The sequence below is a fragment of the Bubalus bubalis genome, chromosome 1, assembly GCF_019923935.1.
Source record: "Bubalus bubalis isolate 160015118507 breed Murrah chromosome 1, NDDB_SH_1, whole genome shotgun sequence".
Classification (NCBI taxonomy): domain Eukaryota; kingdom Metazoa; phylum Chordata; class Mammalia; order Artiodactyla; family Bovidae; genus Bubalus; species Bubalus bubalis.
The window spans coordinates 11,216,469-11,233,267 of NC_059157.1; the positions used below are offsets into that span (position 1 = coordinate 11,216,469).

Sequence of the window (16,799 nt, forward strand, 5' to 3'; positions counted from 1 at the left end):
ATCCTGTATTCCTTGCCTATATAAAAAGTTTACATAGAAATAAATCAATAAATGGGAGTTCTCATTAAATATGAGCTATTATTCAGTGCAGTCGCTCAGTTGTGTCCGACACTTTGCAACCCCATTAATCGCAGCACACCAGGCCTCCCTGTCCATCACCAACTCCTGGAGTTCACCCAAACTCATGTGCATCAAGTTGGTGATGCCATCCAGCCATCTCATCCTCTGTCGTCCCCTTCTCCTCCTGCCCCCAATCCCTCCCAGCATCAGGGTCTTTTCCAATGAGTCAACTCTTCGCATGAGGTGGTCAAAGTATTGGAGTTTCAGCCTCAGCATCAGTCCTTCCAATGAACACCCAGGACTGGTCTCCTTTAGGAAGGACTGGTTGGATCTCCTTGCAGTCCAAGGGACTCTCAAGAGTCTTCTCCAACACCACAGTTCAAAAGCATCAATTCTTCGGCACTCAGCTTTCTTCATAGTCCAACTCTCACATCCATACATGACCACTGGGAAAACCATACCCTTGACTAGACGGACCTTTGTTGGCAAAGTAATATCTCTGCTTTTTAATATGCTATCTAGGTTGGTCATAACTTTCCTTCCAAGGAGTGAGTGTCTTTTAATTTCATGGCTGCAATCACCATCTGCAGTGATTTTGGAGCCCAAAAAAATAAAGTCTGACACTGTTTCCACTATTTCCCCATCTATTTCCCATGAAGTGATGGGACCAGATGCCATGATCTTCGTTTTCTAAATGTTGAGCTTTAAGCCAACTTTTTCACTCTCCTCTTTCACTTTCATCAAGAGGCTTTTTAGTTCCTCTTCACTTTCTGCCCTAATGGTGGTGTCATCTGCATATCTGAGGTTATTGATATTTCTCCCGGCAATCTTGATTCCAGCTTGTGCTTCTTCCAGCCCAGTGTTTCTCATGATGTACTCTGCATATAAGTTAAATAAGCAGGGTGACAATATACAGCCTTGACGTACTCCTTTTCCTATTTGGAACCAGTCTGTTGTTCCATGTCCAGTTCTAACTGTTGCTTCCTGACCTGCATATAGGTTTCTCAAGAGGCAGGTCAGGTGCTCCAGTATTCCCATCTCTTTCAGAATTTTCCACAGTTTATTGTGATCCACACAGTCAAAGCCTTTGGCATAGTCAATAAAGCAGAAATAGATTTTTTTTTGAACTCTCTTGTTTTTTCTATGATCCAGCGGAATTTGACATTTTGAGCTCTGGTTCCTCTGCTTTTTCTAAAACCAGCTTGAACATCTGGAAGTTCACGGTTCACATATTGCTGAAGCCTGGCTTGGAGAATTTTGAGCATTACTTTACTAGCATATGAGATGAGTGCAATTGTGTGGTAGTTTGAGCATTTTTTGGCATTATTAGAGTCCCCTAAAAAAGATATGTGAAGTTTTCATCTAACTTTACTACAGATATCTAACATTCTATTGCAGAATATTTTAATATCCAGATATTAATTCTTTTAACTATAAAGTATAATAATCAGAGGATTAAGGATATATTCCTAACTTCTTTATTTCTAGCAATATCAACTTCCTAAGTTGCAGTTTTCTTAAATGAGTACAATAATACTTTTTCTAAAGCATTCAAGATTTGTTTCAAGGTTAAAATGAAATAATGATAAAATGATTTCCTTTAAACATCAAAGTACAATAGTCTTCAAAGAAATGACCTCACAAACACTTTCTAAATCCTGACACACTAACCCTGTAAGCTTTTAATGTGCTCAGTCTTCTCATTAGTTCTTGGCCCCCACAGTGCATCTAACAACTCTTTTTAGAATGTACTATATTTGTTTGTCTGCCTCAGTTGAAACTGAGACGAAGTCCTGCTACTTAATGACATTACTGACAAAAACAAAGTTCCCGAGAGTGTTTTATCATATATGATTTATAGTATCACTAAAAACTACATGGTAAAATTTGTTTTCATATGGCCTCACTGAGAAGAACTGCCATGTTATAGAAAAAATTATGTTCTTACTAAATTACAAATAATTTCAAAGCATCCATTGACTGTGTCTCATTTTTTAATTGCTTTGACTCCATGGCATAAATACATCTACTGAGCTCCCTGGCATATCTGTCCTTTAAGGAGATATTCATGACTTCTAGGCATGAAGAGGAAGTCAATATAAAGACTATATACTTTATCTGTGGTAAACTTCATTTAAACTATCAGATCACCAAAAATCACCAAAATATATACATTTATTTTACATATTTAATATTTTATTCAAAATCATCTGTCAGGTAAGGAGGAAGAGTCAAAATTCAGATCTCTGTGCTTCTATCTTCAAAGGCTACACTTTATACTATATGATAGTTCCTCATGAGCAAATTTCTGGCTAGGAACTAAATGAGATTCTGAAGTAAATTTATTCCATGCTTTCTCCATATTTGGTTGTTTGCTCTCACAGATAACCAATTATAACAACAACCAAGAATAATAGCCAACCTATATTTAGTTCTTACTATGTGTTGAGCATTGTACTACATACTTTATAGTATCATTTCATTGAATCTTTGCAATAACTCCATAGAGTAAATATTATTATCCCCATTTTACACACAGCTGTGATATCTCAAACTGGTTGGGTAACCTGCAAAATTTCAAAACCCAAGAGGTAAAGATTTATTCCTTGAGGCACCATCTAAGTTGTACTCTTATCTACTAGGTCACAAAGAGATATATATAATTAAATGGGATTTCTTCTTTCTTCTCCAAGAATAAAAGTGAATTCCCAAGTTATGGAATATTTAACTACAAGTATTCCCAAGACCTCTCTCCTCCACACTCCTGTCCCAAAACTCTTGGAGCTTCCTTGCTTACAACACTGAAATTCTAAAAAGGAACAAACACTCCCATTTCCCTCAGAGACCAACTGAAGCTTACTCATTTTCTCCTTATCCAAATATTTGAGGTTATTTGGTCATGTGTGTGCTTAGTCGCTCAGTCATGTCCAACTCTTTGTGACCCCATGGACTGTAGCCCTCCAGGCTCCTCTGTCCATGGGATTCTCCAGGCAAGAATACTGGAGTGGGTTGCCATGTCCTCCTCCAGGGGATCTTCCCAGTCCAGGGATCTAACCCAGGTCTCCTGCATTGCAGGCAGATTCTTTACCAACTGAGCCACAAGGAAAATAAATAGAACAGATTTTTTAATTGATTTTAAGCTATTTACCCTCCCTTTATCACAAATAGAGCCACTTTTGACCATGAGTGAATCTTGTGCATTCGTTGTTTCATAGAGCATTGTTATACATATAGTACTTCGCACAAAAGCATAAATCACAGAAGCACTGTCTCGAAGGAAAGGAGTTTGAAGTGGGTAGGTACAGATTAATCTTCCACATATAAGATTCCTGCAAACATAATAAAAATATATGATTATTAGACATTAGGCATTTATTATGAATGCTTCATATTTTCTTTCTTTGACCAAAAAAATAAAGAATGGTTCTCCATTTATGGCAATATATCTTAGGAAATGTAAAACTTTCCTACTAACAGTTAAAGTAAAATGTAAAGCCACTGATACATGCTTATCTTTCAATGACACTAATGATCTTTTTATTCACTGTACAGATTGATGTACTGATAGTCAAATAAACAAGTCACTCAAGCATTTTATATCTCTCTGTAGAGGGGCAGAAACTACGTTGTGACCTCTACCCTCAAAGACCTTACAGTCTAATACTAAATATGACATAAATCTTATTAAATGTGCTGTGAATGAAATAAGCAGATTCTTACAGATATTTAAGATGAAGATATATTCTAACTTAGTAGTCAGGGAAACCTCATAGAGAAGATGCCATCTGAGTCCAAGCTTACAAGTTAGTAGAATTTCAACAGGCAAAGTAAGGTATTTCCAAACAGTCATAGCATAAGCATTACTTAAGAAGGAAGTAACGTTACAAGAAGCATAAAGTTACATGATATGTTTGCTGCTGCTGCTGCTGCTGCTAAGTCGCTTCAGTCATGTCTGACTCTGTGCGACCCCATAGACGGCAGCCCACCAGGCTCCTCTGTCCCTGGGATTCTCCAAGCAAGAATACTAGAGTGGACTGCCATTTCCTTCTCCAGATGATATGTTTACCAGCCTGTAAATTCCATGAGTACAAGGATCATCATTATGTTTTGCTAACTTGTATCTAACTAGCTAGTGGCCAGCATATGGTAGGTTCTTTAAAAATATTTGTGAAAAGAAATTCATGACCAAAACATCAAAGAACGGGCTCTTCAGACACAGGAGAAATTGAACTTCATTTTAGAGACACTGGGCAGTCTTCAGCTTGGGCAAGCATTCAAATGAATGGGGATAGTATTTTCATTTTTAAAATAATGAGTATGTTCAGACAGGAAAGGTGCAATGGCTATCATTAATTTCAACCTTGGATAAGATCTTGGAGCCTAGTAATCATCTACATATAAATATTTAAAAATCAGGTTGAAATTTAATAAGTCTGTAGTACAAGAATGGTGTCAAGACTAGAGATTTTGATTTCAGATTAACTCCTGAACACATGTGATGCCCGAAACCATTGGAATTAATGACATACATAGTGAAAAACTAAAAACAGAATTTTATAGTATATAAGATAGGAATTTTCACTATTTGCATAGCATACCTCCATGGGCAAAATGTATATCTGGCTCCTGATTTGCCACAGTTCCCAAATCTATCAGTTTGAGACTGTATTTCTTCATAGCAGGCAAATGGAGCATTTCTTGAACCTGTCAAAGTTAGAAATATATTTGGATTAAAACTTCCTTTAAATTAAAACTTAAATATATTTAAATTAAAACTTCCTCAATTTCTTCATATGTTTCTTTGCTTTTTTTTCTCTATCATTGTCATCTATTCAAAAGTTCCCTAGGGAAGTTTTAAGAAGAGAGAAATGAAGTGAAAAGTATTGCTCATGATTATTTCTCCTTTTAATTCATTTTGGTCATTTGTAACTCAAAAGATACTATGAGGGTAGAGGAGAATTGAAAGTGAAAGTGTTAGTTGCTCAACCACGTCTGACTCTGCAGCTCCATGAACTGTAGCTCACTGGGCTTCTCTTTCAAAGAATTCTCCAGGCAAGAAAACTGGAGTGGGTTACCATTCCCTTCTGCATGGGATCTTTCTGATCCAGGGATCAAACCCAGGTCTCCTGGATTGTAGGTGGATTCTTTACCATCCGAGGAACCATACTTTTTTTTTTTACAACCAGAGTTGTAAAAGTATAAATCTTAAGAGAGCTCTGTGAAAGAAGGCAAAAGAGAGAGAATACAAGAAAACTATTCTTGTTCTCCTAGATTCTGAGTAGGAATGTATAAAAAGCCAGGTCTATAAAAAAAAAAAAAAAAAAAAAAAAAACCTCATTAAAGAAACTTCATACCTTCAGAAAGTCTGAAGTGAAGGGACCAAAATTGCCAATCCATACATATTTACCTATTTTTCCTTTGTTATTGTATTAGCTTTCTATCACTGTGTAAAAAATTACCAAAATCTTAAAACAACACCCATGTCACAGTTTCTGAAAGTCTTGAAAAGCCCATTTAGGTTCTTTGTTCAGGGTCTCAAGGCTGAAATAAAGTTCCTGGCCGGAGTTACATCCTCATTTGAGTCTAGAGTCCTCTTCCAACCTCATTGGCTGTGAAGAATTCATTTTTTTTGTAGCCGTTGCTTCATTTTGTTACTATCTGCCAGGGGTTGCTCTTGGCCCTAGGAACTCCTGCTCAGGTCCTAATGACATGGCCCTCTCACAAAAATGGCTGCTTATTTCTCCCAATAAAGTAGAAGTAAAAGTTTTTCTGGAACTCTCTTGCTTTTTTGATTATCCAACAGATGTTGGAAATCTGATCTCTGGTTCCTCTGCTTTTTCTAAATCCAGCTTGAACACCTGGAAGTTCACAGTTCACATACTGTTGAAGCCTGGTGTGGAGAATTTTGAGTATTACTTTACTATCGTGTGAGATGAGTGCAATTGTGTGGTCGTTTGAACATTCTTTGGAATTATCTTTCTTTGGGATTGGAATGAAAACTGACCTTTTCCAGTCCTGTGGCCACTGCTGAATTTTCCAAATTTCCTGGCATACTGAGTGCAGCACTTTCCAAGCATCATCTTTTAGGATTTGAAATAGCTCAACCGGAATTCCATCACCTCCACTAGCTTTGTTCATAATGAAGCTTCCTAAGGTCCACTTGACTTTGTATTCCAGGATGTCTGGCTCTAGGTGAGTGATCACACCATCGTGGTTATCTGGGTCATGAAGATCTTTTTTGTATAGTTCTTCTATGCATTCTTGCCACCTCTTCTTAATATCTTCTGCTTCTGTTAGGTCTTCTGCATGAAATATTCCCTAGGTATCTCTAATCTTCTTGAAGAGATCTCTAGTCTTTCCCATTCTATTGTTTTTCTCTATTTCTTTGCCAAAGTCTTTGACTGTGTGGATCACAACAAACTGTGGAAAATTCTTAAAGAGATGCCTCATGAGAAATCTGTTTCCAGGTCAAGAAGCAACAGTTAGAACTGGATATGGAACAACAGACTTGTTCCAAATCAGGAAAGGAGTACATCAAGGCTGTATACTGTCACCCTGCTTACTTAACTTATATGCAGAGTACATCATGAGAAATGCTGGGTTGGAAGAAGCACAAGCTGGAATCAAGATTGCCGGGAGAAATATCAATAACCTCAGAAATGCAGATGACATCACCCTTAAAGCAGAAAGCGAAGAAGAACTAAAGAGCCTCTTGATGAAAGTGAAAGAGGAGAGGGGAAAAGTTGGCTTAAAACTTAACACTCAGAAAACTAAGGTCATGGCATCTGGTCCCATCACTTCATGGCAAATAGGTGGGGAAACAATGGAAACAGTAAGAGACTTTATTTTTTTGGGCTCCCAAATCACTGAAGATGGTGACTGCAGCCATGAAATTAAAAGATGCTTGCTCCTTGGAAGAAAAGTTATGACCAACCTAGACAGTATATTAAAAAGCAGAGACATTACTTTGCCAACAAAGGTCCACTTAGTCAAAACTATGGTTTTTCCAGTAGTCATGTATGGATGTGAGAGTTGGACTATAAAGAAAGCTGAGTGCCAAAGAACTGATGCTTTTGAATTGTGGTGTTGGAGAAGACTCTTGAGTACCTTGGACTGCAAGAAGATCCAACCAGTCCATCCTAAAGGAAATCAGTCCTGAATAATCATTGGAAGGACTGATACCAAAGCTGAAATTCCAATACTTTGGCCACCTGATACAAAGAACTGACTCTTTGGAAAAGACCCTGATGCTGAGAAAAACTGAAGGAAGGAGGAGAAGGGGACGACAGAGGATGAGATGGTTGGATGGCATCACTGACTTGATGGACATGAGTTTGAGTAAGCTCTGGGAGTTGATGATGGACAGGGAAGCCTGGCGTGCTGCAGTCCATGGGGTCACAGACAGTCAGACATGACTTAGTGACTGAACTGAACTGATTTCTCCCAAGCCAACCAAAGAATCTTCTGACATTTCTCATCTTTTAAGGGCTCATATTATTAGTTGAGGCTCCACTTAGAATGATCTCCTTTGGATTGATTCAAAGTTGACGAATTATGGACCTTAATTAAGTCTTTAAAATCCCTTCATATTTTCTGTATAAACTAATCATAGGGATGATAGTCCACCATATAGTCACTGGTTCTCATCCAACTCAGAGGGAGGAATCTCCAATAAAATACCACAGTAATGATGGGGAAAATCTTAAGAGTTCCACCTAGCAAAGTTACTTTCTCCAGAATGAACCATGCTAAGTCTAACGGACCATCTATAAAATATAAAAGTAGGTAATAATATCTACCTTAGTGGATTATTATTAAAATTAAGATGATATTATTTAGTCACTCAATTTTTTGCCTTGTCCTAATTCTATCTCTTTCTACAATTTTTAAACATTAGCCCATCAAAGGTGATTGTGCACATACTGTGAGGCAAATAACATTATTCTGAGTATTGACAGTGTTTAATCAGTTCAGTTGTGAATCTGAGACTACCAGGTTAGGAATATTCTTCATCCAACCCTATCTTTACTAATCCAAATATTAGTAAAATATTCCTTCTAAAGGTACCAATGTGCCCTATTATTAATTTCTCCCTTGAATATCCTGTCTCATGTTAGGGACTTTCTCTCAGCTCAGTCTGGGTTTTGCATGGTAATATGGAAACACCAAAAGGGCAATATGTTGCAAATGTGAAATCGCATGTTAAATATTTCCTTAAGTCCAGTATACTGACCAAGTCTACAAAGTAAGAGAATTTGCCTTTCCACAGTCCAAATGGTATATTTAGATTCCCTCTACCTTATTATCAAATGCTATGAGGCACAATCCCCTTCATAGATCACAGCCTTGTTGTGGCAAAGGGGCTTGCTTCACCTTCAATGAAGCTATGAACCATGCTGTTTAGAGCCACCCAAGATGGACAGGTTACAGTGAAGAGTTCTGACAAAACATGGTCCACTGGTGGAGGTAATGGCAACCCATTCCAGTATTCTTCCCTGGAAAAAGCCATGAACAGTATGAAAAGGCAAAAAGATATGACACGAGAAGATGAGCCCCCAGGTCAGAAGAGGGGTAGAGCTATTGGGGTAGAGCAGAGGACAGATATTGATAGCTCCAGATAGAATGAAGTGGCTGGGCCAAAGCAGAAACAATGCTTAGTTGTGGATATATCTGGTGGTGAAAATAAAGTCTGATCCTGTAAAGAACAATATTGCATAGGAACCTGGAATATTAAGTCCATGAATCAAAGTAAATTGAACGTGGTCAAGAAGGAGACTGCAAGATTGAACATCAACATCTTAGGAATCAGTGAACCAAAATAGATAGGAATAGGCAAATTTAATTAGGATGACCATTATATCTACTACTATTGTCAAGAATCCTTTAGAAGAAATGGAGCAGCCCTCACAGTCAACGAAAGTCTGAAATGCAGTACTTGGGTGAAACCTCAAAAAATGACAGAATGACCTCAATTTGTTTCCAAGGCAAACCACTCAACATCACAGTAAACCAAGTCTATGCCCCTGCAACTGTGTGTAAGAAGTTAAAGTTGACCAGTTCTTTGAAGACATACAACAGTTTCTAGAACTAAAACCAAAAAGATGTCCTTTTCATCATAGGAGATTTGAATGCAAAAGCAGGAATTCAAGAGATACTCGGAATAACAGGCAAGTTTGGTCTTGGAATATAAAATGAATCAGGACAAAGGCTAACAGAGTTTTGTCAAAAAAACATGCTGGTCATAAAAAATACCCTTTTCCAACAACCCAAGAGAGGACTCTATGCATGAACATCACCAGAAGGTCAATACCATAATCAGATTGATTTTATTCTTTTCAGATGAAGATGGAGAAGCTCTACACAATCAGCAAAAACAAGACCTGGGTTAACTGTGGCTCAGATCAATAGCTCTTTATTGCAAAATTCAGGCTTAAATTGAAGAAAGTAGGGAAAACCACTAGGCCATTCAAGGTATGACCCTAATCACATTCCTAATACAGTGTAAGTGATGAATAGATTCAAGGGATTATATCTGGTAGAGTTCCTGAAGAACTGTGGACAGATTTGTAACAAAGCATCCCAAAGAAAAAGAAATCCAAGAAGGCAAAGAGGTTGTCTGATGGGGCTTTACAAATAGATGAGAAAAGAAGAGAAATGAAAAGCAAGGGAGAAAGGGGAAAATATACCCAATTGAATTCAGAGTTCCAGAGAACAGCAAGGAGAGATAAGAAGACCTTCTTAAGCGAACAACACAGAGAAGTGGAGGGAAACAATAGAATGGCATAGACTAGAAATCTCTTCAAGAAAACTGGAGATATCAAAGGAATATTTCATGCAAAGAAGGGCACAATAAAGGACAGAAACAGTAAGGACCTAACAGAAGCAAAAGAGATGAAGAAGATGTGGCAAGGACACACAGAATAATTATACAAAAAAGTCTTAATGACTCAGATAACTACAATGGTGTGGTCACTCAAGAGAGGACATCCTCGAATGTGAAGTCAAGTGAGTTTTAGGAAGCATTACTACTAACAAAGCTAATGGTGAAAGAAATCCTGCTGAGCTTCTATTTAAAATCATGTATGTGGGGTTCTCATATGTATGAACTAAAATCTTATTTCTCCAGTTAATCTGTCTTCTGTCATTTTAATTATTTGACCAGGCAAAAGAACCAGAGAAGTTAATGGGGATGGGAAAAAATAATTAAAATAAAGTAGAAGTACCTTGGACTTCAACCAAAGCTATGATCAAGCATTTAAAAATAAAAAGAAAGTCAACATACAGAAATCAGTTGAATTTCTGTACACTAACAACAGCTGAAAAAAAAATTTTTTTAATTCCATTCCCAATAGCATCAAAATCAATTTGATACTTTGGAATAAATTTAACCAAGTAAGAGATGTATACCCTGAAAATTACAAGATCTTCATGAAAGAACTCTAAGAAGACACAAAAAGGAAGATATTCTATTATCACAGGTCAAAAGAATTTACATCATTAAAATATCCATGTAGGGACTTCCCTGATGGACTAGTGGTTAAGAATCTGTCTTGCAATGTAGGGTACATGGGTTTGATCCCTTGTCAGGAAGCTAAGATCTCACATGCCACAGAGCAACTAAGTCTGCACACCGCAAGGACTTAGTCTGTATGCCACAACTAGAGAGTCTCTGTGTTGTAACACAGATCCTGTGTGCCACAACTAAGACCTGAGAGAGTCAAATAAATATTTAAAGAAAAAAAGAAGTCCATATCACCCAATACCATCTACAGATTCAAGGTAATCCCTAACAAAATTCCAAAGGTATTTTTCATAGAAATAAAAAAAAAAAACAATTTGAAAAGATCAAGAGATCCTGAATAGACAAAGCAATCTTGAGAAAGAACAAAGCTAGAGGTACACTTTCCTTATTACAATTATATAACAAAGCTATAGAAATTAAAACACTATAGTACTGGCATAAGAATAGACAAAAAGACCAATAGAATAAGATTGAGAGCCCAGAAACAAACCCCCACAATATGCTAAACTAAGATTTGACAAGGGAGTCAAGAATACTCAATGAGGAAAGGAGAATCTCTTCGACAAATAGTTTTGAGAAAGCTGGACAACCACATGCAAAAGAATGCAATTGATCCCCAACCTCACGCAGCTCAAAAAAAAAAAAATGAATTCATAAAGACTTAAATGCAAAAACAGAAACGTTAAAAACGTTAAAAAAAAAGAAGAAAACACAAGGGGAAACCTATTTAACATGGGTCTTGGTAATGACTTTTTCAATATGACACCAAAAGCATTAGCAACAAAGGCAAAAATAAAAAGTGGGACTTCATCAAGCTGAAAAGTTTTTGCACAGAAAAAGAAACAATTAAAAAATGTACCACTTTGGCATATGGATTATTTTGAGCTAAAGGCTATCAAAAAGTATATCTATATACTACCCTTCCCTTAACTACCTAGAAGAATTTAAGTTAGGGACTTTTTTCCCTGAGAAAAAGATTTATTATCAAAGATAAATTCTATCTCACTGGCCAGATCTGGATGGCAGGGCAAATATATAATTACCAAACATCTGCTCTTCTTATCATCCTGTGAATGACCCTCCTGTCCTTAAAAGCCCCAGGACCCTATCTCATTCCTTAGTGCAGGACAGCACAGACAATTTATTTTATCTTTCTGTCTCTGAACCTCTTATATGATCTCTGAGTCTCTCATGTTATGTGGGATTCTCATATGTATGAACTAAAATTTTATTTCTCCAGTTAATCTGTCTTATGTCATTTTAATTGTTTGACCAGGCAAAAGAACCAGAGAAGGCAATGAGGATGGGAAATTTCCCCCTTCCTGATAGTGTGAATCAGCAAAGAAAACATGAGATATAAATATTCAGCAACATGGACTCCAAGCAACATGGCATTATGCTAAGTGAAATAAGTCAGAGAAGGACAATACTCTATGATAACACTTATATGTGGAATCTAATTGAATTCAGAGAAACAGAGTAGAGCAATAATGTATATCACAGGCTGCAAGGTGGGGAAAATGGGGAGGTGTTCAAAGGTTACAAATTTCCAGTTATAACATGAAAAAACTGCTTGGAATCTAACACACAGCATGATGTTCATACTTAGTAATATCAAATTATATACCTGAAAGTTGCTAAGAAAGGAGATCTTAAATGTCCTCACCATGAAAAAGAAACGGTAATTATGTGACATAATGGAAGTTTAGCTAACACTATGGTGGTAATCATTCTGAAATATATAAAAGTACCAAACCAATAGTTGTACAACTTAAACTTATTAATGTTATATGTCAATTGTGCATCAATAAAGTTGGTGGTTGAAGAGACTTAAACTTACCTGAAACTATAAATATACTAGAAAAAAGAGAGAGAGAAAGCTCTTGGGTACTAATCTGGGCAATATTTTTTGGATGACACAAAAGCACAGGCAACAATAGACAAGAAGGACTGCATCAAAATAAAAAACTTCTCAGCAAAGAAAGTAAGCAACAAATCACAAATGAAACCTACAGAATGGGAGAAAAAATCAGCACACCATATAGCTGATAAGGGATTAATTTCTAAAATATGCTACTCATAATTAAATAAGAAAGATAAAGAGATTTAAAAAGAGCAAAGGACCTAAATGGACATTTCTCCAAATAAAAGCCAAATGACCATCAAATACGTGAAAAGGGACTCAACATCACTAATCATCAGGGAAATGTAAATCAAAACCACAACTCACACCTTTTAGGATAGTGTGTTATCAAAGAGAAAAAGATAATAAGTATTAGCGAGAATGTGGAGAAAATGAAACTTTTATATACTGTTGATGGGAGTGAAAATTGGCACAGTCATTATGGAAAACAGTAGACAGGCTTCTCAAAAATTTAAGTGCACCACCTTAGGATCTAGCAAGCATATTACTGGGTATATACATGCAATATGTTAATCAGATGACTATGGCAATTATTTCATATTGTATATGCATATCAAAATATTAAGTCATACACCTGAAACATATTCTTAACAAGTTCAAAAACTAAAAAGAGATTTTGTGTGTGTGTTAGTTGCTTAGTCGTATCTGACTCTTTGCAACCCCATAGACCGCAGCCCCACCAGGCCCCTCTGTCCATGGGATTCTCCAGGCAAGAACACTGGAGTGGGTTGCCATTTCCTTCTCTAAAAGGAACTATAGAAAGAAAGAAAGTGAAGTCACTCAGTCATGTCCGACTCTTTGCGACTCCATGGACTGTAGCCTACCAGGCTCTGCCATCCATGGAATTTTCCAGGCAAGAGTACTGGAGTGGGTTGCCATTTCCTTCTCCAAAAGAGAAACTTTAAACAGAATAAATAATTTAAATATATCTAATTGACCACTGTCTTGGTAATGTTAATGAAAATATTGAGGACCAACTATATAGATGTCACAAAACAATACCTTTTCCAAATATACTCTCACAATGTGCATCAATATCTTGGCAGCCTCCATCAAAACAATAAGCTTTTCCTCCTTCACATTCCTGTCCATTGAGTATAGTTATATCAGCCGGACACCTTCCTGAGCTTCCATTACAAAACTCAGGAACGTCACATTCAGGATGTGCAGTGGGCCTACATAGAGCACCTGCTTCCCTAAACTAGTAGAAATTAAAATATAAAAAGTAAAGCATTATATATGATTATTGTGTTTACCAATATTTAATCTTGCTCTAATTCCATGTATAGCTTGAAGTACTTATTCATTAGTGTCTCTCAGTATCTTCCTGTTATAAAAATTATAATAGTCATATTGAAAAAACTGAATGTTATCAACCAAAACAAGAGGTAAGGAACAGGCACAAGGAAAAGTATATTACAAACATGATACAATGAGAGCCCAAGTTTTGGCTAGAAGGCAGGAAAAGTAGCTTTTAGCTTGGGATAATTATTGCTTTAGGTAAAATTGTGAAATTTAGGTGCTTTCTAAATAAAATATACTTATTCAAACCATAGTTTTAAAGTATGGAATATCGGTAATTCTATGAAAATGTGAAACCAAAACAACTGAGAATAGAATGCAAAGAATGATTAAAAAGGCAGTTCAACTACTAAACTCTTTGGGAAATAAGGAACCCAATAGTAAACTTTCTCCTGACTTATCCTATGGGTCATTAACATTTGCATGTATAGCATTCTTAAAATTTATATAAATAACATTAATTGGGCATTTATCTCCTACTTCTTAATTGATGGCTTCTAGTTCATACTATAAAGATCACAGAGGAAAGAATTAACCATGCTAAGATTCCAGGGGTGGGTGGGGGGAACCATATCAGTTAACTAAAGTGAAGAACATAGAACCAGTGGCAGGTCATTCAATAGAGGGGTTCTCATGTGATGAATCTGTCACATATATGTTGGAAGAGCTGAAAAGTAAAACAGGGGACAGGAATGAACATCTTCATCATGTAAGCTAAAATAAAACCTTTAAGTCAAATGGTCTTTGTATAATAAATCCATAGTTTAAATTTGTGCTGACATGCAGCATTTGGAAAGTGTTATATCTAGTGAGTTTCATTATTTATGCATTTATTGGAAATTGCTTTATATTTCAATTACATACTCACAAATACCCATCACAACCTAAAAGATCATTTTTATAAAGATATAAATATTGGATAAAATAAATGAAAATAGTCCCTTTCAATGAAGATGTTCTACATCAAAGAATTCTGTCATAGCTGTCAATCAAGGCTTAAAACCAATAGCATCATTAGGGAGAATAATGGCATTATAAGGAGGACTCAACATCCAACTATAATTCGTAAAATTAGACACATCACTCTGAACTTATTTTTGTCTTTACATGAAAAGTCATGTATTTTGAGTTACAGCTAAGAGTCTGTATTCAAAAGTAACCAAGACACATTTCATTTTATACTTAGAAGATGGTAACAAACTAAAATCATACTTCACAGTCGTTGCAGCATGATCCTTCACTGCATTCTTTATCTGGTTTCAGCACACAAGTACGAGGATCACAACAGTTATCAGGTCCACATTCCTATAAATGAGTGGAATACACAATAAAACTATGTCATGGAAATAATATAAACTTTGGCAAGAGCTTTGTTACACAGTTTTTTAATTTGGGGGGGGAACATGCATGCTATCGACATTTATAGACTTTGCATCTTTAAACAATTAAAATACTATGGTGGAACTTACTCTTAATCAACTAGAAAACTGGGAAGAATATATAAAATAACTTTTTTTTTAGAAACTAAATATTATAACAGAGAAGAGTGGCACCTCCAGTGCCTAAATGGTGAGAGGAAAGGGGAGATACAAATCAAAGGGTACAGACTCTCATTGATAAAATGAGTCTGTTGTCAGGATCTATAGTTAACAATACTGCATTATACAGGTGACATTTGCTAAGAAGATAGAAATGTTTTTAATGATAACTGTGTGAGATGATGGACATTTCAACTGGTTTGATCATGGGAACCATTTCACAATGTATACATACATTAAAACATCACATGGTACATCTGTAAACCTTAAACCATATACAATTTTTATTTGCTAATGATACCTCAATAAATTAGGGCAGGGGAAGAGGTAGGTATGGGACTTCCCTGGAGGAAGTGGTTAAGACTCCATGCTTCCAATACAAGGCATGCGGGTTAGATCCCCCATGGAAATAAGATCCCACATTCTTTGGGACACAGTCAAAAAATAAAGTTTAAAAAAATTTAAAAGGGGTGAGTAGAGTTTAGACCCACTGAAAAGTTAGAAAGAACAGTCCCCAAGAGTGTCCTCATTTTCACCAACCACAAGCTCAGTGGATTCGCAAAACCACACTCAGGTTTTATAATTTACTGGAAGAACTCATAGAACACACTGAAAGCTGTTAATACTCACAGTTATGGCCTATTATATGGAAAGGATACAAATTAAAATCAGTCAAGAGAAAAAGCACTGAGGACAGAATTCAGGAAAAGCACTGAACATGGAGCTTCTACTGCCTTTCCCCCATGGAATCACAGACACATTACTCTCCTAGCACTGATACGTGATGTTTCCTAACGAGTTCTATGAGGCCAGTGTTAGCCTAATATCAAGACCAAAGACATTTCAAGAAAGGAAAATTATATATCAATAAACTTATATATCTCATAAATAAATCTAGATCAATCAATAAATAGATCTAATAAACACAGATGCAAAAATCCTCAACAAAAAAAAAAATTAGGAAATTGAATCCAACAATGTACAAAAATAATTACATCATACAACCAAGTAGGATTCATCACAAGCATGAAAGGATGGCTTATTATGCAAATATCCATTAATACAATCAATAATACTGATAGACTAAAGAAGAAAAATCAATGACCCTCACAATCGCTGTAGAGAAAGCATTTGACAAAATCTAAAATCACTTATAAAAATGTTAGCAAACTAAACGTCTTCAATTTGGTAACAACATCTAGAAAAAAAATCTTATAGGATCTGTATGATGAAAACTATAAAACTTGAAAAAATCAAAGAAAGTATAAATAAATGAAGAGAATGTTCATGTTCATGAATTGTTAAAATGTCAGTTCTTCACAACTTGATGTTCAATGAAACTACAATAAAAAGTCCAGCAATTGTTTTTTGACATTGTCAAACTGATGCTAAAGTTTACATGGAAAGGCAAAAGACAGAGTAGACAACATAATGTTGAGGAAGAGAAAGTAGA

The 16,799-nt window shown here is 36.1% G+C and overlaps 1 protein-coding gene across 1 annotated transcript in view; it reads right to left on the minus strand.

The window, feature by feature from the left end:
- ADAM32 (ADAM metallopeptidase domain 32) overlaps positions 1 to 16,799 on the minus strand; it is a 176,570-nt gene that overhangs the window by 57,864 nt on the left and 101,907 nt on the right. Inside the window, exons 13-16 of the mRNA XM_025278234.3 lie at positions 15,021 to 15,113; positions 13,509 to 13,707; positions 4,659 to 4,764; positions 3,209 to 3,389 (exon numbers count right to left, since the gene is read on the minus strand). Of these exons, the coding sequence (XP_025134019.3) occupies positions 3,209 to 3,389; positions 4,659 to 4,764; positions 13,509 to 13,707; positions 15,021 to 15,113 (579 nt within the window). The remainder of the gene's footprint in view (positions 1 to 3,208; positions 3,390 to 4,658; positions 4,765 to 13,508; positions 13,708 to 15,020; positions 15,114 to 16,799) is intronic.